Below are 24,274 nucleotides of genomic sequence, written 5' to 3'. Positions count from 1 at the left end.
AAAGTCGTTCATTCATAGCGGAACAACATAATTAATTAAAAAGAAAGCCATAACCAGGAAGATTACTTAATTAATCACTACATTAAAAGAGGGCAACGGGGACAAAAAAAATCTCATATCAAATGCCACCAGTGTGGTAATAAGTGTTCGAGCAGACCAATGAATCAGTGGACGTTTGTTAATATGTTTGTTTTGATTATTTTATTTTAGTTTTTGAAGTTTCTGAGTAAGTGTTGTGTCTAGAGTAGCTGTCATCTTACACATTGCGCCTGTGATCAGTGTGTAATCTTGCTAACGTGCAAAGCCTCATTAGCCGCTGGTGTATAATCCTATTACCCTGATAACAGAGCCGGATCTGATCCAGGAGGGGTAGTAGTGTGTGGGGCAAACGAGGGGCCCGACGAGGCAGCGACGTCATCCCCTCCTAATGGCTGATGGCCTTGACGATGTATCATGCAAAAATCATAAAGAAGCCATCACTGCCTTTATGGGCACATTTAGGCGTCGTGAAACAGGGGGCCCTCCATTTATCCTGCCTGAGTAATGGCAAGTTTACCCTCTCTACACAGTTTAATTAAATATAACCCAAATGGCGATGCTTAAATAACGTTGAATGTTGTTGTTTTTTTCAACCACTTCCTCACAATTAAGCTATACATCACATATAGTATGACTATGGACATGAAATATGAAAGGGCATATTCATGCTCATCTTAATGTCTCCATAAATGTTAGTATTGGTAAGAGCATATTACAGTACTTCAGATTGGAAGTTGTTACCTTGTATTTTTAGTCAGTTTATTTTTAAGTTTGTTTTTAGTAATCAGTAGCCTATGTGGAGGAAGAGATCAAGTGAAGAGGAAATGTGATGTTGTGTGGTGCAAAGCAGTTTCACAAAGGAATTGTAAATCAGAGAAGCTGGTTGGAAATGGATGAATTCAGCATGTATTGCTTTCAGAAAGCACTGTGTGCAGTAGCTGACGGCCAGGCTCGCTTTTGGAAAGACATGTTTCTGCTGTACTCAGTGCGCACCAAGCAAAGCGTGCCAAGGTCGTTCAGCGGCCATAAAATTAAAAATTCTTATTTAGACCTCTAAGATCGCATCGCTCACAAATCTATTGAATATTCCCTGCATGTCAGCTAAACAACAAGACTGCATTGAAATGTTCAACCTTGACTTTTAAAAAGGGGTATTGACTCTTGTCTCTATGCTGCATAAATAACAGGGTAGGTTGATGCGCAGTTATTTTTTTTTTTCTGCCTTCAGTCGTACACCGGGAGATTATACAGAGATGTCAAGGCAGGATGCGAGAGGAAGAAGATGAGGTCTTTGGCATTTCAAAAGAGCTAGTACTGATGTGTAATTTATGACTTGTGTGTCATTTATCTGTGGTACTCCCAAACATGTATATTTTATGACAAACAGGATGGCAATAAAAATACATTTTTCAAATTAGCACATTTCACTCCAGGGTAACACAGCCTAACTCCAGTACCAATATTGAGTTCATCCAGTGTGAAGTGAACAAAATATCCCTTACTAACTCCGTATAATCGGAAAGTGGTTAGAGCAGCACTGTATTGTTTTTGGATTGTGATAGTGGGGCTGCTGTCCACTTTTCTGACTTGATTCAGTCATTACTGCAGTTTTTTTTGTGATCTGTGAACATTGTGATTGGCAAAGAGGTAGTCTTTTTGTTGGGCACGGCCTCCTTTCCCCAAAGAACATTATGCTAAGTCGATGAAGGCATGCAGAGCTCATCACAATCTCTCTGCGATACTTATCAGGCAGAGTAGAAAGTCAATAGCAGACAGCAGCCTCAAGGGCTGAGTTGAAAAATGCAGTGCAGTCAGTCGGCCAGAATGGTAAAACCTCTCCAAATTCTCTGTGGTGGTTGAAAAAAACAACAACAACACTCAAGCGGCTCAGAAGTGGACATCAAGGTATTTCAAAGGCATGTTCAATAAATCAAAAGAAAGAAGTTTACCGCACACTTGCTTGACTTCTTGCTCATTTATTCAGCGTGAACTCAGGTTCAGTCAGGAATTATCTGAAATCTGTCAGGTGTGGCCTTAACCCCTTAAGACACGGCATTATAAATGAGCTGTTACCAAACTGGCAATGACCAAGTCGTAATGTATTACTGAAGGCCCAGTGCACTGTCATAGTAGTGTAGTACTATAGTAGTTCACTTTCAATGTCTATTACAGCGTGCCACAGGAGGTACGGCGTGCATTAAGGGGCTACACCATCGAGTTACATGATCTTTCCTCTTTCCTTAGTCATAATATTTTCTTATGCAAAATGTAATACATAGAGATATGTATTATTTATATCTATACTTATACAATAGACAAATAGCAATATCATCCAGTGTATACAACATATAAAACACCACCAGTAAGTCCCACAATATAAATATTCCCTAATAGTAAGTCCAAGTTTTAAGACAAAATGAGAATCTATTTTCGCAATACACAATATTTACAAGCATTATTAAAAAAAAAAAAAAACCCAGTTTAAGTCCTGTGCCTCATTCAGATCCAAAGGTTTGATTGTTGACAGTTCAGTAATCCTATAGGCTTAGAAGCTGTTTGATTCTGTTTAGGATTTCAAGGATTTGGTGGCACCTTTTCAATGCCAAACAGAGGCAGAACCATGACCCCGGCCCCTGTAATGTCGGGCTGTAGCGTAATCAAAGTTGTTATTTCTAATAGCTGCCTTATGCTTGACAATTCTTCATTTCAGATTATGCTTAGTCTGACCAGCATACATTGTGGGGCATGGGCATGTAAGCACATAAATGAAATGAGTGGTTGAACAGTTGATTAAGTCCTTGATGCTATATTTCTGTCCAGAGTGTGGATGAGCAAAAGTTTTTGTGTTTAGGTCTGTGAGCAGATTGAGGATGTAACAGTTCCCTTCTGTTCTTTTGTTTAGCTCTGTCAGTGTGGACTTTATCAATTACAGATTTGCCATACCCCCTTTGTTTGATAAGCAGATAAAAAAATGGATACTCTGTTGGCTATAGGCTACTCCATTGTAAACCTCAAGTTGGGGCATGTGTAATCCTTGAATGACATGAGCTCGGCCTCATCTCCTGAAAAGCCCATTAGGATGTCAGGATAAAGCTGTGATAAAACAGCACATTTCTAGCAAAAGGGTTGTTATTGAAGACATGCGTTTATCCTTGAACTTTAGTATTTCAAAGACGTGTTGTGTTTAGAGTCATCCAAAGGGCTTTCTGCTCTAATGCCTGAGGATTTACCTGATGGGTTTCCTGTTCACATTTTATTTGTCATGCATTTAGAGTGTTGTGTATCCTCTGGGGTGCACACAGTAAATCCTGCCCTCAGCTTTACCTCAACCTTAGCTTTACCTCAGCTTTACCTGTCTCTTTACACCTCAGACGTTTACATTTATACTGTGGTATATCTACACAAGTGCAGCTTTCCCCCATGTTGTCCTGGCTAGACCTACAACACAATTCCATAAAGCAGGTCTTCCACAGTGCACTCTTACACAGTGTATGCTCATTAAATTCACATCGTTCAAGAAGACTTTCTTGTAATCTCTATAAAGCTTGTTTTCACACTTTTTCTGTAACTTGTCTATGTGACTTATACATAAGTGGGCATTAAATACCTTGTCATGTCATATTAAATAAGCCTTCATAGTTACGCGTACCGTAATACTGTATACATGAAATCATGACTGCACTTGAGAAGTATTATTTTGTTATGTTATGTTATGTTATGTTATAAGCATCAACAATCAAGTGATCTTGCGTTTTATAAGTGCTCTTTGTACTCTTGATCACAACAGCAATGCAGTGTTGGTCATTAAGCTTTACAGCAGATCCTGCAGCAGCCAATAATATGTGTCATCAAAACCTCTTGCAATATAAATACTCAGCTAATGAAGTTGGAACCAGATGACATGGTGGGGGAACTGAAATGGGTAATAAAACCTCATAAGCAGCAAAATGAAGGAAAGTAATGCATAGGCAAGCGGAGACAAGCTCTAAGCGATCTTTGATGAGGAGCTAACTTGTTATGGAACGGCAAGCACGGAGCCTTAGAATCAGCTTGTTAAATGTTATGGACAAAACAGAAACGTGATTGGGTGTTTAAGTGTCTGAAACCAGGTTTCATGGCGTTCTCCTGTGGTGAGCATGAGAGGGCTGCTGTGGAGTAGCTCTCCAGCCTCACTTAGCCCCAGAGCAGCACTCCTCCTCACCAACCCCTGCAGACATCTCTCCTGTCTCTTTTTGTTGAAGAAAAGCTGCACTCTCAAATACAATTCTTGATTTTAACTCATGGGTTTAACATGACACACAGACGCTTCGTCCTAGGCCATCTTAAAAGGTGCACTGTGTAATATTTTTAGTAGTTTATTTCCAGAAGTCATGATGTCCATGAATACTTACCTCCACCATCAAATTCTAAGTATTCATTATTGCACTTTTCATACATAAAAAGAGGGATGTTCTCCGTTGTCCGCCATTTTGAATCTCCAGAATAGACATTTTTAGCTGCAAAACTTGGGTCATACTAGTCATTCTTAGTTCATTATTTAGTAGATATTCATGGAAAGATCAAATTTGGCAATAGACAGCAGTTTCAAGGAGCAGCAGTTCCCATACCTACTCTGGCCACCATCCTACACAGTGCACTTTTAATATCTTTTGTAGGATTTTATTTTATTTTATTTATTTGACCTTTATTTAACCAGGAAGGTCCCATTGAGGTAAAAACCTCTTCTTCCAGGGAGTCCTGGCCAAGACGGCAAGTCCTGGCCAAGACGGCATACAGCTTTTCTACAACAAATGTACTGATCCAGTTCCTCATACCTAAAGACCTTACTTAAAAACAATTTGGACTTGAGAGCACTTCCTCATAACTCACCTGTACTGTACATCTCCCGTCTCTCCTCCCCACAGACATCAACGAGTGTTCCGCTGGACTGGTGGAGTGCGACAGCAGGGCCATGTGCGTCAACCTGCCGGGCTGGTACCACTGCGAATGCCGAGAAGGCTACCATGACAATGGCATGTTCTCTGTGAACGGCGAGTCCTGTGAAGGTGAGGTTGTTTCCTCTGCGCTCTCTGTGACAACACAACATGATCATTTAGCTACTATAGGACATCTGCACGTTAAAGCGTTGACAAGGCCTGCTTTTCAGAGAAGAGTATAGATAGGGACTACTCTGTATTGATCCCAAAAGGAAATTAAAATGTTCAGCAGCACATTCTTAATATAGGCTATACATATACGTACATACTGTATCTATATTTCATTGTCCACATTTCACACGTTTTATGGCATAAGATGCAAGTCATGACTGTGTCATGCATATTAATCTGAATCACACAGTAGAGTTTGTTTATTTAGAGATCTAAAGGCTGCTGTGGTGCAATTTCTTCTCATCTTCATTTTGCATCAGAGTTTATTTTTCCACACTCCAGTGAAGCTCACGTACAGGCTGGTGATGAGCAAACTTGGTGTGTTGGCATGCGTGTGTGCTTGCGTGCTCTGTGTGTGAAAGAACGTTGAATGCACTTATGAATGGAAATTAGCTCAAAAAAATTGCAAGCAATTGATATGCCCCTTGTACACAGTCCTGTTTTCTGAAATGCGTGCTATAAAGTCATGAGGTCAAAGTCTCAGGCCAAGGCTACCAAAAGCCTCATGAGCTAATGATCTCAATATTATAGTAGGTGTGATGTCTGTGTTTATTTCAGAATGTGCGCGTGTGCGTGCGTGCATAAGTGCGAGCCTGCGTGCCTGCGTTCATGTGTCTGTGTGCTCATGTGTCTGTGTGTGTCTATGTGTACATATGTACATGTGTACATATACAAGGGAGTAACTAATGATCTTCAACATCATGGTTTACAGATACAGTTTTAAGTAAGTCAAATAGTCATCATTCACCCTTTTGGGATCTCATTTCAGAGTAATTATTTTGGCAGCGTGCTGCACTGGATTTATGAGTATGTGTCTGAGCGTAAATGTGAGTATGAAGGTGACACGGATAGAATAATAATGACTGCAATTTTGCATTTAGACCCCATTTGCATTTTTTTGCCAGCAGATTAATATTTGTGATTTTTCACACATGGATATGGGGAAAGTTCCTTGATGACTTTGTCATGTTGCAAAGAAAGTCATTCGCAGTCTGTGGAAGTCATTGCTGTCACTAGCTTCTTGTTAGTGTGTTAAGATGATATTTTGCACCTGCGAAACCCACACATTTTAACTGAAAATAGAGGATGTGTATGCTCACACTAAGAAGTGTATGAAGTAGAGGTAGAGTAGGCCTAAAAGTAAAAGATGACATCACATATGTAGTGTAGGTACACATGATTGACAGGTGTCACTATGTAATATCATGTAAGAGTGTTGTATTTACATCATGAATTTACTACTACTTTATACTACAACTCTTCTCGAAAGCATAGTTGTTAGCCAGTTAGCAACTTGGGTAGTTGTCAATGGGAAATTGCATTGCAAACGACAAAGTAGCTAACACAGTTAGCAACTATGGCTTTGAGAGATGCACCCCTGCTCACACACTTGTTTGGAATAGGTACGGTATTTTACCTCCGTGACCTCTCCCTGTGTTCCAGATATGGATGAGTGTAAGACAGGCCGACACACGTGTTCCAACGACACCGTCTGCTTCAACCTGGACGGCGGATACGACTGCAGATGCCCACATGGACACAACTGCACGGGAGACTGCGTCCATGACAACAAAGTCAAGCACAACGGCCAGATCTGGGTGTTGGAGAATGACAGGTGTTCCGTTTGCTCATGTCAGGTAAGTGGTGATGATGGCGCGATCTCGTGTGTGTGTGTGTGTGTGTGTGTGTGTGTGTGTGTGTGTGTGTGTGTGTGTGTGTGTGTGTGTGTGCGTCTGTATGTGTGTGTGTGTGTGTGTGTGTGTATGTGCGTGAGTGTTCTCACGTCGGTGAGTGTTTTTGTCAGCTGAGCGATGAAGGCACAATCTCTGGTCGATGCTGGTGTTTCATGTCTGGTGTGCGTGCGTGCGTGCGTGTGTGTGCATGTGCGTGTGTGCGTGTGTGCGTTTGTGTGCGCCTTGCGATCACATCTACTTATACTAAAAAAGACATGTCAGTGTTACATTTCTCAAGACAAGTCAGATGCGCACATTTAATTGTGACTATTAGGACATGAAAGGCTCCTGTCTGTTCTTAATTGTCCCTCCATATGACAGTTAATGGAGGCCACATCTGCTCAGGTTTGCTAATGTCGAGTCCGATCACGTTTCCCAATCAAGTATTTAATTACTGTAAAAATGATTTCTGGTGTCTCAAAGATGGCAGGGCGAAAAAAAAAAGAGATGATTCCCAGGTATTGAATTATCAAAGCATCCAATTATTCATGACATTATTGCCGACAGAAGGAGAAAAAAAATAATTTCTAATTAGGCGACCCGCCTTTAATTGATTCGAAATCCAAGGGGGTAGCTGCCACTCAAAAATTAGTGACGTTGTGCGCTTGACTGAATTGAAGCATAAACACGTAATTGGCTGTTATAGGGAGCGTGTGTTTGGCTGCCGGTGAGAAAGCTGAGTGCTGTGGAGAAAGCCAAACGCTCAAGGTCAGGAGGGTTATGGTGTTCAGTGTTGTGTGTGGTTTTTCCGTAGTACCCCAGGGCGAAGGCAACAGCCTTTAATGATAGGGGTGAGGGGAGCATATAGCATCGGCAGGGCTTATGAAGACCTATAATTGGCCGTATCTCCATGGATCACAAACCCTCGTGGAAACGCTAGACGTGCTTAGGAAGCTATTGTTGTGTGTGCCTCGGAGGTTCAGAAATCCTTGAGTGTTTGTTTTGTGGAAGAATGAAGTTACATGCAAGCACATGTCTATCTTTTGTAGAAACTACAAGCTGGTGGAAAGAGAGCTACAGAAGTCTTTCTCCTCTGTGAAATAATTGCTTTACTTGTATTTCTGCTGATGTTTTTCCTGTCTACTGTATACAGTTGTTAGTCTGTCATGAAGTCAATTATCAGCTGTGTATTGTTGGCATAAACCGACTCTCAATATTATCTTGTATTTATTGTGGCACTGGCAACATTTTAATATTGGTATTTGGTAACTCTTACCCTCTTATTTCTAGCCGGTGTTAGTTTGCACAATTGAGTAAATGACCTTTTAAAACCTCAGCAATATTAACCTTTGTTAACAGAGCCCCAGTGAATGAGCCTGCACTCCCATATAAACCGTATGTTATTACCTCCCCTCTGAGAATCATTTTGTCTTTCTTCATCTATTCTTTCCCTCTCTGCTTTCCTCCCTCTCTCTCCCCACCTCTGTGTCTCTCCTTCCCTCTCTCTCTCTCTCGTTCTCTCTCTCTCTCTCTTATATTTCCATTCTCTCTTTCTCGCTCCTGACATTTCTTTTTCTCCCCTCCCGTTTTCTTTCCACCTGTGCATTTCTCCTCCCCGCTCTCTCCATCTCTTTTTCTCCCCTCCGTTTTTCTTTTTCTTTCCACCTGTGCGTCTTCCTCCCTTCCTCCTTTTCTCTTTCTCTCTCTATCTCCATGCATCTTTCTCTTCTCTCCCTTTTTCTTTCTTTCCACCTGTGCATCTCTCCTTCCCTCCATATCTGTCTGTCTATTCCTCTCTCTGTCTCTGTCTCTGTCTCTCTCTCTCTCTCTGTCTCTCTCTCTCTCTCTCTCTCTCTCTCTCTCTCTCTCTCTCTCTCTGTCTCTCTCTCTCTCTCTCTCTCTCTCTCTCTCTCTCTCTCTCTCTCTCTCTCTCTCTCTCTCTCCCTCTCTCCAGACGAGCATGGTGCTGTGTCGGCGGATGGTGTGTGACTGTGACAACCCCACGGTGGACCTGTTCTGCTGCCCGGAGTGCGACCCACGCCTCAGCAGCCAGTGCCTGCACCAGAGCGGCCTGCTCACCTACGGCAGCGGAGACACCTGGGTGGAGAACTGCCAGCAGTGCCAGTGCCTGGTGAGGGTGCCTGTGTGTGTGTGTTTGTGTGCGTGGGTGTCTTTGTGGGGGTGTCTCTGTGGGTGTGGTTGTGTGGGTACCTGCTGAGGGTGGCGGTGTGTGTGTGTGTGTGTGTGTGTGTGTGTGTGTGTGTGTGTGTGTGTGTGTGTGTGTGTGTGTGTGTGTGTGTGTGTGTGTGTGTGTGTGTGTGTGCGTGTGGGTGTGTGTGTGTGTGTGTGTGTGTGTGTGTGTGTGTGTGTGTGTGTGTGTGTGTGTGTGTGTGTGTGTGTGTGTGTGTGTGTGTGTGTGTGTGTGTGCCTACGTGTGGGTGTGTGCCTACGTTTGGGTGTATGTGTGTGTGTGTTTTGTCCACTCTACAGAGCTGTAGCAAATGGTAAACACACATAAACACAGTTCATGCACTTTCTGAAATGCCAAAGTAGCTTGACCATTCATTGACTTTCCTCGCTTTCCCTCATTTTTATTCAGCAGCACTCCATGGCGTCAAATTCATAACATTGACCTGCACTATACCACTATATCACAGTTGTGGTGTAGTGTTTAGGGAGTTGGTCTTGAGCTCAGAGGGGTGCGGGTTCAAATCCCACCATAGCCATGGCTTAAGTGTCCTTGAGCACGACACCTAGCCCAGACATTGGTCCAGGTTGTAACCAATGCCCTGTAATAACTGTGATTCGCTTTGGATAAAAGCGTCAGCTAACAGCGCTTTCACACCTGGTCCCTTTCAGCCGCCTAAGCGAACTCAGAGTAGTGACTCACCATTTTTGCCTGATATGTGAACGCTCCAAAGCGTACCCAGACCCCTCGGAAGCGAACCGTACTGAGACCTTGGTTGACGTGGTCTCAGTTCGGTTCGCTTATGAGTTCTGACAAGTGACACTTGTGACTTGATGTAATCACTTAAGGATTGCTCTAGAGGACCGGGTGTGATTAAAAAAAAGTGACACCATAAAAGCCTAACATGACCAGAAAGATCAGCGAGTTCTTTATTTAATACACTCACAATATGAACAAAAACAGAACTGAGTCCTTTTGTTGTCGGTTCGCTTGTTGGTCCACTTAAAGAGGACTGAATTTGGTTCAATTAAAGGGGACCAGTTGTGAAAACCCTATAAGTGTAATGTAATGTAATATACCTAATTTGAAAGCACCATACGAATGGCATAGATTGCCGTAAAGTGTCATCTTCGTCACTTGTGTGCACATGCTGCGAAGATGTGGTGATTACCATATGGAAAATGTGTTGACGGAATAGAATATATGTAGCCTCAGGTACTTTCGCATTTAATTTGACAGTAGGGGTATTTTTGGAACCGTGTTCCATTTAGTGTATTCACAATACCTGTGTAACTGCTATTCAAATGAAAGGGGAAAGGGGTAGCTTAAGGACCTATTTCTCTGTCTTTTCTGCTTCCTCTCTTTCTCTCTCTCTCATTCTTTCTCTCCCTCTCATTCTTTCTCTCTCTCTCTCTCTCTCTCTCTCTCTCTCTCTCTCTCTCTCTCTCTCTCTCTCTCTCTCTCTCTCTCTCTCTCTCTCTCTCTCTCTCTCTCTCTCTCTTTCTGTCTTTCCCTTTCTTTGTATCCGTATTTCCATCTCTCTTCCTCTCTCTCTTTCTCTTTCCCTCCTATCCACCTTTCGAATGTCCTCCCTCCCCTCCCCTGCTGTGTGTTGGCGGAGCACAAAGGATCCTCACACATCCTCCCTCCATCTCTGGCAGATCAGGCAGCCTCCTGTCCTCAGCAGCAGACATCTCAGGGATGTATGCCCAGCTACCGCCAAGCATATGTTTATTAAATGCAAATGTTACGCTTGGCACTGTCACAGCGGGGTAGCAACACACCCCAGTACTTAACCGATTTTTTTTTTTTGGTAGCACAGTCTGAGTGCCCCTCACCTTCCCTACCCTAAAACCACCACCCCTACCACCACCACCTCCCATGGCCTGATTTGAGAAAATCATTTTTAGCACCCCCCCAGCCCTTCCCCTCTTCCCCTCTTTCCCCACTGCTCCACATGCCAGTGCTGCTGCTTGTGCCTTATGGCGTGTGAGTGAGGAAGGCTTTTGTTCTGCCCCACTAACCAGATCAAATAGCCTGCCGCCATGCACCTAAGACCCTGCACTAACATACGCATGCAGATTGGGCCCAGAGTAGTGCTGAGGAACGCAGGGCTGTTTCAAGGTATTATGTGAGGGCCCTAGGCAAAGAAGGACTTGTGACCCCCTTTTTATTCTCTCTGCAAACTTCCAACTGTACAGGGTCCTCCTTTCAATGGCATTTTCAATAGATTTCAATAGCATCATCATTGCATTTTTCGGTCGTTGTTGAATTTAGGGAGGTGCTGCCACATTCCCAACGTTGTCATTGCTGTCATTAAAATCCAAGGTCACCAGTCTATACCAGGGGGCCCCATTTCAGATGTGGGCCCTAGGCAATTGCCTTGTTTGCGTGCCTGTTTGTGGTGGAGTGAGGTAGGTAGTGTTGGAGTGGAGCAGTAGGGAGTATCGGCCGAGGCACCATAGAAGTACTATGGTGTATAAGAGGATACTGGGAGATTGAGAGAGAGAGACAGAGACAGAGACAGAGACAGAGAGCAATCAGAGATGAGAGGGAGACAGAGAACAAGGGAGAGAGGAGTGGATGATGAGAGGCAGTTGAGAAGAGAGAAAAACGAGATGGTAGTGGAAAAAAAGAAAGATTGGAGAGAAGAAGAGAAGTGTCGATCGAAACACTGTCTGCCAGTGAAAGTTATCCAGATGCCGGGCAGCGAGCGGCATTTAATCACCAAACAAACATGAAAGAGTGCTGAGGGAGAGGAGAGCAGACACAAATGTCAAAAGGAAAGGCTGGTCGCCAAAGAGCAAAGGAGGACCATCAGAGAAGATGGAAGAGAGAGAGAGAGAGAGGGATAGAGCAGAGAGGCAGTAAAGGACAAGAAAGGGAGAGATGGATGGGAGATGAAAGGTAAGTGTGTGTGTGTGTGTGTGTGTGTGTGTGTGTGTGTGTGTGTGTGTGTGTGTGTGTGTGTGTGTGTGTGTGTGTGTGTGTGTGTGTGTGTGTGTGTGTGTGTGTGTGTGTGAAAAGCTTCTGTTTGTGCTCTGGCTGTGCGTGTATGGCTGCATCTATATGATTGCAGAGGTTGGGGTGTGATAAGTGATTTCAGAGTGTGCCACAGGTCCCCACCCGCTATGCTAGGGTTTCTCTCTCAGCACAGCCTTTAAGACTGGCTTCTCTCTCAGCACTGGTTCTACTGTAACATGGGTTTTAGCCCAGCGTCTGATAACGCTTTTAGGCAGTGTTGCCAGATTGGGTGCCCAATTGGGCTGCTTAGGTTGACCGTCTGCGGGTAATAAAAGGGTAAAAAGGGCATTTGGGCAGGTTCATCCGCAGATATATGGCCATAGAAATCAGTGAAATTTATTGAAATGCAATGAATTTCATGAAATGAAATTGGGCCAGATTTAGTGCTTCCAGGCAGGTTTGTAGCTTTTTTTTTGGCTGGAAATCATCAGTCCCATCTGGGAACCCTGGTCCCTGATAAGGCTTTCGGGCAGAACCGAGTCGGTTCAGGTTCAGACAATCTCCAACAGACTGAGGTGTTCTGATAGGAATTTCAGAAATGAAAAGATGGTTTCCAACAGGAATTGATTAAAATTCGATTTTGTAAGTGAACCACAATCACGGAGTAGACATTCACAAGTTCATCTGTCGCATGCCGTAAAATAAATGAATGACACGGACACAACCATTCACCAGTTAACACAGTGTAACCGGTGTGACAACTGGCATTGGCACAGTTCTAGCCGGCTTTAAAAAATGGAGCTAGATTTGTAAAGCTCATCTATGTAAAACTATGTACTTTTGAGATAACGGTCATCCCAGAGGTGCTCTACATAGTGGAGAACTAAATTTGGAATTATTTGGAAGAGCAAGATGTCCTTGCTTACAGACAGGGTTGTAAAAGTGACGGAGATATCATTTGCCATCTTGTCACACAGCGCTGGAGAGCTATTTGTGAATGAGTGCACATTGGAAATGCTCTCAAAATTGTTATTTTTGGCAGGCTGTTCCTCTGGCTGTCAATTCATTTCCTGTGCCATGCTGTTAGAGTTCAAGGTTGGTGGTACATTACATTGATTCAAATAATCAGATGACGTTGTTCATAAAATCTAATTGTGTGATGTGCACAAACAAAATAATTTGAAAGTGGTCATAAAATGCACAAACTGAGAAAGTAAATTGCACTTATTACAGGCCCCCTCCCGTTGTTCATACAATCACTTGTGTGATGTGCACAAACAAAATAATTTCAAAGTACTCATAAAAGGCACAAACTGAGAGAACGCAAATGGCACTTTTTAAGCAGGGTTTACAATGCAAACTGATAAGAGGGGGGAACTTAAACAATGGGATTTTGTGACTGTACCTGATTTTCAAATTCACTCTTTCCCAAACACCTCACAAATCATCCTCACAAGCGGATAACCTGCGTTATGTACACACACACACACACACACATGGCACATGGAAAGAAATACATGACAGGCTTTTATTTACTTTCTTGAGCCCTGGTTGACATGCTGTGTACTATAGATCATTCCTATGGGAATCCAAATATGATCTGATCCACACGTGTAGTCATGCAGTGTGTCGTTGTGATGTCTGTATAAATTCCGGCTGAAAGCTGAGGCATGATGCAGAGCGCATGGTAGGACAAGGTCACCAGGCAGGGGAAACGACCGATGTCCAGAATCCTGAAAGAGACCCAACCGAAATGATTGGTTGTGCTGTTCCTTTGCCAGTAGTGCCCATAAACCAAATGTCACCCAATAAAATGGGCTTGTCCTTGAGCAACCCAGCCTGACAATGTAGCGATAAAAAACAAAATGTGAGAAAAAAAACAAACGGAAAAAAACAAAGCATAGCAGATGTCTGGCCTTGTTAGACGCTGTTGCTCTTTGTAATGTAATTTTCCGAGTTCGGAGAGCAACAAAGCGCTGGTGTCATGTAGTGTTGCTCCAGGTCTCATGATCAGGGGAAGCCGACAGGAGGGGGAAAAGAGGTCAGTTGTCCCGGGCCCAGGAAGAAAAGGGACCCAGAATTGGGTCCCCATTACATTGTATGTATTAGGTAGGGGGGCCCTTTCAGATAATTTTGTCCTGGGCCCAGCCAAAGCTGTCAGCGGCCCTGCCCGTGATGGTTCAGAGCGAGGTAAACATGGCCCAGTTTTCCTTTGTGTTTGGATTCTCGTCATCGGGGCACTACAACAACTAATGTTGTCTGCTGGCTCGCATTTCACATCTTAATACCACTGCAGGGGTGGCGTAGTGAGCGCGCCGCCGTTTCTTAAAAAGCATTAATGCCGTCCTAATAGAATTAGGCTACCTTCACTCGGACAAAAGAAATCCCTGACTCAGAAGCACTAGCCTACTGAATGTGTTGTAGCCTATTTGTTACACGAGCGAAGAGCGCATTCATGTGTCAGCTCTTTGTCTATTTTTTACCAATATCTCTGTGTCATCAAAGAATGGCGAGATTAGCATTGCACTACACAAGAGCTATGTAAGGACACACGTAGAGTAGAGAGTAGAGTAGAGTAACTTTATTAATCCCCAGGGGGAAATTCAGGAGGCTATTTAGCTACATGAGCTATTTAAAGGTACACTGTGTAAGATTTTTAGTTGTTTATTTCCAGAATGCATGCTACCTATTCACTAATGTTACCTTTTTTCATGAATACTTACCAACACCACCATGAAATTCTAAGTATTCATTATGACTGGAATAATTGCACTTTTCTTACATGAAATGGGGGATCTTCTCCATGGTTCGCCATTTTGAATTTCCAGAAATAGCCATTTTTAGCTGCAAAAATGACTGTACTTGGGCCATACTAGAATATATTAGTTTATTACTCAGTAAACTTTCATGAAAAGATCAAATCTGGTAATAGGCTACCCAGATTCAATGAGCAGCATAGTTGCAGTACCTTTTTTGACCATTTCCTGCACAGTGTACCTTTAAAATGTTGAATAAACAGCATGGAAATCATGGCTTCACAGTTGAGACAAATGAATAGGGTAGATGTCATAAAGGCAGTGGGGAAAAGTGTGAATGTATTACCGTTATATCTTAGCAGGGGTGGAAGCCTTGTATTTTCTTACCGAAATAACATGAGAGCACTTCAGGAATTTTGAATGCAATCAATGTAGGCCTACTGTACAGTAACTCTTGACAACATGAAGGATATGCTGGTTTATCTGTGTATGTTTAAAAAGTCATGATGTAATAAAGCCCTCGTGAAATCCTTCAGCTAGCTTTATGTTGGTATGGAGGCATAGGCTTTGAATGAATAGATTTTCACTCCTTTGAGATGTGTTCCAGTATCTCTAATCAGTGTATATGCTGTCTATGAGCTCATCGCAATGGTACCTTCAATAGCTTGTTACATAAAAATGTCTTTCATGCTATTCGTTTGAGGCTCCGTCCTACATCTGGACCTACTGTACTTGCATAGGAGTCACGGTAGCTTTTAATTCATCTGCTTAACAAAAAAGTAAGGTTCATGTTTACAAGTGTTACTCTTTTCTGTTAAGTGTTATGCAGTATTCTAGCAGGCATTTGAATGTCAAATGAATAGTGCACTTCCAAGGCTTTTACTTGTAAAGTCTCTGCATATCATAAAACACCAAAATTATTATTCCTTTAATCCCTGATTGGTTTTGGGTTATTCCTTTTTGGGGGGGGGGGGGGTTGCAGGTTCTTCTTTTTACTTTGCATAGTAAGAGCGGGTCACGGAGTGTGTTTTGTGGTTCGCATGCAAATTAATCACATAATGGCTGTCTCACAGCTGAACTCAGTGGGCCACTTGAGTATTCCGGCTCCATCCTGACATCTAGGTTGTGCTATAGGGCATTTTTGATGAGTATATCTGGAGATCAGTGGATCTCAGTGTGGACCACTGCTGCTCGGTATAATGAGGGTCCTTCTGCATAATGAGCACAGCACAGCACAGCACAGCACAGCACAGCACAGCACAGCACAGCCTCCATTTTGTTGGCTAACGCTTCAGCTCTGGTCCCACATGGGACCTGTCACTCAACTGTTTACACTCACGCTCAACATTAATAAATGCTGTGTGCATTAATGTGCACTGCAGTGCACACCCCCCATATATTGCAGCACACACTTATAACACACACTGCAGCTATAAAGAAAATATATGGCCGCGGTATAGCCTTGTGTAATTGCTTTGAGCCATTACAATCTGGAAAATCAAAATTGCAGTGGAGGATGAAGGAGAAAAAAAAGTTGCATAATCAAAGAGTGTCAATAAGGTGGTAGAGTACATGTGTTTATGTGGGCACACTACAGTTTGGGAGTGTGTTGAGTAGATGGAATGAAAATGTTAGCGGAAGTAGGTCACGCTGAACGAAATGATATCGTAGCCAAGATCTATCTACTTTGCCAAAATAAATGACCTGTATTAAACTGGCATATTGGAAAAGCTGCGGGAAATCCAATATAGCGTTCTTTGGCAAAAAGTTGGTCATGATTAATTGAGTGGGTGTACTGCAACTGCAGGGCCTTGTATAGACTCCTGGACAATGCCAAAGGAAATCTCTGGTAGAGATGGCTGTGGTTTTGTTGTTGCTGTGGAATATTATAGAGGAGTTTCACAAGGTTCACAAGGATATCATGCTGCTTGAAACTGTTACTTAATTGCATTTTTTTTCCCATTAATTGCATCCAGACTCGTTGTGTTGTGCACGGAGGATTAGAATTGAATTATTAAAAAGTGTTGCAGCTACAATAATTACCATTGTACATACATGGCTGACAAGTCTAGTGCAATATTCATTCACAGCATTGAAAAGGTTTTGTATGCGATTGTATTTCATTGCCTACTTAGGTTTTATATGGAAACAAAACAAGAAGCAACAAGACCATTATCTGATGTAGTAATAATATAGAGAGTGGCTGGTATTTGTGACTTAAAATCTTTTGAATGTTTTGGATGAGTGGAGGTCACTTGGTTGCACGTCACATCTACAGTATTGGCTACAAATAAAACTCATCTTATACAGTAATTGTTTCTCCTTTGTGTTGTCTTTTTTCTATTACAGCAAGGTGAGGTGGACTGCTGGCCCCTGTCCTGCCCCTCAGTGGACTGTGAGTTCACCACGGTGCCTGAGGGGGAGTGCTGCCCGCGCTGCGTCACCGACCCCTGCCAGGCCGACACCGTCCGCAACGACATCACCAAGACGTGCGCCGACGAGCACGGCATCACCCGCTTCAGCGGCTCCTCCTGGGTCAAGCATGGCACCGAATGCACACTCTGCCAGTGCAAGGTGAGAACCACATGACACGTGACAACACTCCAGATTTTTGTCGCAAGTTGAATCGATGTACTCTCTGGGGCAAAATTGTGGACAAAAACACTAATGGTTTTATTGTTGGTTGATGGAATTTTCGTACATATTGCTCATGAATTAATAGTGGGTATTGTTTATTAAGCTTTGAGAATAGGACCGGGTGTTTGTACAATCCTGGTTTATTTTTATTTATTTATTTTTAAATATATTTTTAGGGGCTTTTTTGCCTTTATTTGATAGGACAGTCTGAGATGGTGACAGGAAGCGAGTGGGACAGTAAGACGGGGTGGGATCGGGACATGACCCCGGCCGGACTCGAACTGAGGTCCCCATGGGCATGCAAGCCCATATGTGGGGGGCTTAGCACGTTGCGCCACAGCGCCCCCTCAATCCTGGTTTATTTTTAAGAGACATCAATTTTATCCCACAGAGTAATATCATCCGGTTTAATGTAAAATCAATCATCCTTGATAAAGACACATTTTTGTCTTTCCATTAGTGTGCGACCCAGCCTTTTCTTTTGACCTTTAATGTATAATCATTGAAATATCTAAATAGTCCTGTGACACTCTCCTAACCTTTTGTCTCATTCTCTGTTTTCTTTTCTTCCCAGAACGGCCACATTTGTTGTTCAGTGGATCCTATGTGCCTTTAGTCTCCCGGAGGGCACTGAAGGCATTTGTACAGTCTAGTCTACGTAGACGATATTTGCATTTCACCATCCCACCCCCCTTTAGCCCCCTGAAACCTTTAAGTCAGTGATGGGCAACTAGGATTCAGAAGCTACAATCCAGTGCCACATATTCCAAATGACCTGGTTTTACCTGTCACCAATTAGTCAATTGAACAGAATTGAACAGGTAAAACCAGGTAATTTGGAATATGTGGCATGGATTGTTGGTTCTGAATCCAGGTTGCCCATCACTGCTTTAAGTTATACCAAATTCAAATGTGTATTATACCAAATGACTGACAAAAAACACCCCACCTCTAACTCATCTCCGCAGCTGAGCGCTGAGGCTCACAATACTGATTGGAAATCATCATTCTGTAAAATATTATATACAGGCATGACTGTACTATTATGTGTTGACAATGTTTGTTCTTGTTTTTAATTCTAATGAAAAATATGAAAGGCTATAGACATCCTAGATAGTGAACTTCAGTGTAGTTCTCATTACTAAACACATGATGGAGTCTTCTATAATAAAAAAGATAAAATAACACTTTTTTTGCTAATAATTTGTTACTTTTTGTTCTTCAGAACTTCAGTTGGATGTATTATATGGCTTGTTATTGTGTAATGGTGAAATAAAGTCTCTCCATTTCCATTTACCTCTGTGTTTTCAATTGAATTTGCACTCTGTTTTGCTGTAGGCAAAACTCTCACCTAAGCCCATGCTCAACTCTCAAGCTCTTAAATCCCACTTAAAAAAATAATCATTTTTTGTCGTCTTGGAAAATAGATCACCATGCATCATTGATCCGTGTACAAAGTCTTTTTCACATTCTTCGTTCCTACTTTACCTCCTTGTGGAAATACGTTGTCATTAGTTAGGTTGCCCTCTCTCCACTGTCTGGCTGTGAAAGTGGTGGCATCCTTCTGAGATGAAGGTAAGATGGAAGACTGAATAAGGCCCTGTATTGTTTCATCAGTGGTAAGAGTCACAACTTTATTATATTCCACACTGTAGCAGTATCATGTTACAGGTCATCTGGTGCTGCTAGAAAAAAAAGTCAAATGGATGCAATCGTCACAATGGAATGGAATTGATGGATTTCCAGGTAAGTGAAAAAAGTACTTTCTGAGTTTCTGCTCCAGCAGCACACACACACACCTTGTATTTTAGTTTTACTTATGAACAGCCACCAAAAAAACATAAAGGAATATCAAAGACAGAAAATAAAAAGCATGCCATTCCCCTTTTCATGCCCCTGTTGCTCCCTCATGTCATGTCTTCCTCTGCTCTCCCTGTGAGGTCCAGTGGTTTGTGCTGGGCAAGGCAATGCAATGTAGGCCTAATAGCTTGCCAGCCATAACCAAACCTGTGATCTTAATCCTTCCCACGCCTACTGAAAGAGGTCTTGCGGCTTTAAAAAATGACGAGGTTCCTGTCAAAACACCTGCGTGACTGGGCGTGAGATTTCCATCTGAGCAGTCAGTGCCTATTAAGAGCACAGTCATCCTCCTGACTGACCTTTCCATTCATTATTCATTCATGTGCTTGGCTCGCTACTCTGAGTCCCCTCCGTCAGCATGGGTCTCGGCCTCGCACCCCCCTCAACCCTCCCCTCACATCTGCCCTCCCCTGCTCTTCACTGTCTGCCTCCCGGATAGGTAGCATCTACTGGAGCAACTGCCATATCTACATTACAACTGACTGTATAGCTGTATTACGCCGTAAACACATTTTAGGCATCTATACTGTAGGTACAGTATGTTTATAGCACCGCCTTGTAGTAGCTAGTAGCACTAGACCTCCGAGACTAATGCAGCAGTCCCTTATATCTGCTGGGGTTTGGATTTTCTTTCTCTTTTTTTGTTGTGCTATATGCTTTGTTTTTTGTTTTGCTGATCCCGATTTGACCCGTTTCAGTTTGTAAGCTTTCCGTCAGGGGAGGCACATTTCCAGACAAAACAACATATTGCTGCATGTCTACAGGCTGAGGCAAACATATCTGCTGACTGTCCCCTGAGGACATCCAAGAGACGGTGGAGAGTACAAGGAGCTCAACTGTCTCTTTTTCAAAAGGTTTGATTATTTGACTTTGGTTTTAAAACCAACAACAGCCAGGGTGAAGCACATTGCTTGTCCTATTATATACAAACTAATCAGTCAAAATCAGTCTGCTTAAATTGATGCCTTCATTTGTGCATTTCGTGATCTCTTTACTAAATGCACATACTGGTATTTACATAGGCTAATTCCAACAATCCAGTGCTTGCTTTACTGTTAACATTTAACCTGTCTGTCTGATTATGAGGGTGTATTACATGCCAGTGTTAAAGGGCATTACTCATTTAAATCAATGTCTCCTCCAAAGGCAGCGCTGGTCTCATTCATACACAAAGTATTAGTCTTACCCCTGAGCAATAATGAGGAGCCATCTAAAAGGTATGGCTGTGCTGTTGCTTTCTGAATATAACCTCTTTTGTGGTAGGTGGCACTTATGCAACTAAAACGTCATAGTAAAAGGTACAATAATTGTTAAAATATTCATTCAAAACATACTATTATTTACAAAGTTGTGGCATGTTTTGTTTGATGTGTTTCTTCTCAGTTGTAAAGACAGAAAGTAATGCTGCTTTTAACCCTTGTAACGTGTTAGGCGTTCTCAGTTTTTTTGCTTGACAAAAATAGTATGAATTATTATCCTTCCACATTGAGATTCACTGGCCTTGGCTCATTTTCTGTGAGGAACATGAATCTGGAAAAGAAATTAGGAGGGAGGGGTATACATCAATATTTTTTAACTGTTTGAAACAATATTAATCGAATGTTGAGTAGACAAGGCGGTGGGTGCAATGTGTGAAAAAAGGAGTGCAGAAATTGTTGGGTCCTCCAATTGTACCTCAGTGTTGCAACCTAGTGTGAGAGCGTGGATTGAGTTTACTCACTTTCTTCACTGTCTCCTTACCTTTCTGCCTCTGTATCTCTCCCCCTCAATAACATACATGCACAGAAATTCGCAAACAGAATGAAGGGTACATAAGGGTGAATATGAGCTATGATTTTTTTTCCCTTTTTTGATGATTTGTCGCTAGGCTCGGGTCCAAATGACCCAAACACCTTCAATGTAACAAAAACACGAACACCTTACCATGGTTAAGGCCTATTTTTTTCAGGAAGAGTCTACTAATTAGTCTCAGCCAAGGACAGACTTCACACCTCTTATTTGGACACACAACGTGGCAACCTCGAGAAGCTCTGGCTATTGTTATTGCTGGGGAAGGTATTTTCAGGTAGGCTAATAGGCCCACATGATTTTGGATTGGGCAGCAGAGGTTGATAGTGTGTGCTGCTTATTCATCAGTTGTGGATGACAGTGGCATATTCGTTGCACTGGTTTTTAGCAGAGCATGTTTCACCATGCTGAGAGACTATGTCACCTCCTGCCGTCATTTGTTGTCAACACTATCTGACTATTTCACAAGCAATTAATGCCACCCGTGTCCTACTTGCACTTCTACATGAATTGCAAAGGTATGGTGTGTGCAAGGTCAAAACCACATGCTGCACTATTCAAGGAAAGACTTTTGGACTGGAGCGTTTATTTCTGACAAGGCCATGGCACCTAGACTAGAGTGTTAAATCTGACTCTAAGTGTTGAATTAACACCACAAAAAATGTGCGTTTTGCAAGTATTGGCTCAACTAGCACACAGCTTGTGCTTTTCTGTTAAAAAAGGAGAAAAAAATCCAGGAGAAGTTAAAAGATGCCTGCTTCACCCTTTTAGTTCCCATGGGCGGAAAGTGCTGATGGGGCTGATACTGAAGATTAAGTGCTGGTTGCCAAGGAGAGGGTCCAAAACACTTAAGCCTCGACACCACCGGCATTTGATCAGAAATTCACTAGTGGATTTATTAGGTCCTGAAGAATTAGCACTTCACAAGTCAAACCAGACTCACTCGGGCAGCGATGGATGGGCTTGTGTCCTCGTAGCCTTCCCTTGTTTACGACTCACAGTTGCCAGTAAGCAAAGTTGATTTGAGCAATGCAGCAGCATAACAGAATGAGTGGAGGCCTCTAACAATGATGGATTTTCTCCAAACGTGATCTTATAATAGTGTTTCTTTTTGGTCAAGCTCTATTTATCCCTTAATTGGTGTTTTCTGGCAACTCATTGTCTCCCTGATGGAACTTCTGAAGTCCTGAAAATAACTATAGGCAGAAACGAATAAATTCCCATAAATGGTTCAGCAATGTCACCTCCGCGTGTTGGATAACTAGCCTACTTCTAGAAACCTGGTGCATAGTTTGGCATGGGTATCATGTGGCAGCCTTTGCTTGGTCTGGCAGTGGTGGCTATCTGCCAGTGGCACAAAAGCAGTTGCAACAGCAGGGAGGGAGCCTGCCCAGCTGGCACGTAAATGTCCAATTTTCTGTTGGAGAGATGGACCCTGGGTAACAGATGTCCCGACCTACAGGGAGCCCGGGAAACCTGGCTCTCCTTCCCAACTGATAAAATAATAAGCAGAAAACCCTTGCATAATAATTTGCTGCGGCCATGATACTTACAGTATTTTCCAAACTGGTGGGTGTTCCGCACAAATAATTCATATTGCTTTCAGCAAAAACTAACCTGTTTTTCACCCTGTGACGAACTTTAATATTTGTGTTTTTATAATTGCTTTGTTTGTCAACATCAAACTGGTAATGTTCATTCATTTATTCAGTTTCAATTTATTTTAGTTAGTTAGCAACCATGAATAAAATCACTACAACGAGGAGAATCAGATAGAACAAAAACAATTCCCATCTGTATAAAAAAGAATCTAAGAAGCTGTTTAAACTTATGTGGATAATTTTGACAACACATTAGTTTTGGCCTCTTGTTTACATGCAAGCAGAGTTTTAGAATGTGCATTTCAAAACTCCCAGGGTGATAAGATGCACCTGTCACAATGGAGTTTTATTTTTATACACATCTCATGTTTTCACGTAAACGGATAGAAAAGTATCTGTATTAAATATCCGCATATGTGTAACCAGCGCCTAAATCAGACATTTCTGACCCAACAGGTTACAACTGGATATCTGTCCTCCAGTATACCTTTCTGATGGTATTCAGTCTATCTGTCGCAGCTAGAACAGATGGAATTTTATTTAATTACTCAAACTGCTGCATCCACATGTCTGTACCCCAGGCATGTCAATGGTAGGACAGGCATGGTACACTTCTTTAATAGCAATTACTGGTATCTCATCAACTTGGGAGGCCCTGTGAGGTCCACCGAAAGTGTTGGGGGGGTGTCAGTTGTCCCAGGCCAAAGGAAAGGGGGGCCCAGAATTCAGAGGGGGCCCTCTCAGATTATTTTGTTCTGGGCCCAGCAATAGCTTTCAGCACCCTGCTGAGATACAGATTTTGAACCAAACAGACAGAGTCATGTGGGTAGAGAAGATGAGCAACTGCTCTGGAAGTTATTTTGGATTGTATCTTTAGACAGGATCCAATTTTATCTGTGTGTCAACCACCAAGCTGCCTATGTGTCTGCCGTGTCACCTAGTGGTGTCAACAATGATCGATTCGGCGATCCGAATCGATCCGGGGCATGGACGATCCAGATCCAGATCCGGCAAGTTCCAGAATCAATACGGCAATTTTTTTAAGTTTCAATTACTTCCATGGATATTTCGGGAGCAAAAGAATGTTAAATTAAATAAAAACACTTTTAAACATTGCCAGACTGATACAGACTGATACAGAAAACAGCCAATAAATTGTTGCTCAGTATCTGACTACTTGTATTTCCTCATCATGGCTGAACATTTGCTTTGCGTTCAGTAGAAATGTAATGCATTGCAATGCATTGTAGAATTGAATCGAATCGGATTGGATCTAATAGAATCGAATCGGATCTACTACCTCCCGAATCGTGATCGAATCGGATCGTGAGGGCAGTGCCGATCCACACCACTAGTGTCACCTCCTGTCAACCATGTTGTGTCAGGGTACACAGATATCATCTGTCTTCCTCTTCACTCCAGCTGAAAGAAAGTACAGAGTGACATCCTTGGTAATTGCGGAGAGAAAGAGAGATGGACTAGGGCAACCCAGCGAATCTGTTGTAAATGTCTCAGTCAGTAGATCATTCAGTCATACTAGACCAGACCATTCGCCACACTTTGGGACTTGTCCAAGCTGTTCTGTCATTCTCCCAGCAGTACCCAAGGAGGTTGGACAACA

The 24,274-nt window shown here is 42.6% G+C and overlaps 1 protein-coding gene across 1 annotated transcript in view; it reads left to right on the top strand.

Moving 5' to 3' along the window:
* Window positions 1-18,667, top strand: part of nell2a (neural EGFL like 2a) — a 100,464-nt gene extending 81,797 nt beyond the window's left edge. The window contains exons 16-20 of the mRNA XM_063197119.1: window positions 4,944-5,084; window positions 6,630-6,823; window positions 8,814-8,990; window positions 17,117-17,341; window positions 17,979-18,667. Of these exons, the coding sequence (XP_063053189.1) occupies window positions 4,944-5,084; window positions 6,630-6,823; window positions 8,814-8,990; window positions 17,117-17,341; window positions 17,979-18,020 (779 nt within the window). The 3' untranslated portion in view covers window positions 18,021-18,667. The remainder of the gene's footprint in view (window positions 1-4,943; window positions 5,085-6,629; window positions 6,824-8,813; window positions 8,991-17,116; window positions 17,342-17,978) is intronic.
* Window positions 18,668-24,274: the final 5,607 nt, after the last annotated feature.

This window comes from Engraulis encrasicolus, chromosome 4 (assembly GCF_034702125.1).
Source record: "Engraulis encrasicolus isolate BLACKSEA-1 chromosome 4, IST_EnEncr_1.0, whole genome shotgun sequence".
In the NCBI taxonomy this organism is placed as follows: Eukaryota; Metazoa; Chordata; class Actinopteri; order Clupeiformes; family Engraulidae; genus Engraulis; species Engraulis encrasicolus.
The sequence above is the reverse complement of the archived record's forward strand: the minus strand, read 5'-3'. Positions and strand labels throughout refer to the sequence as shown.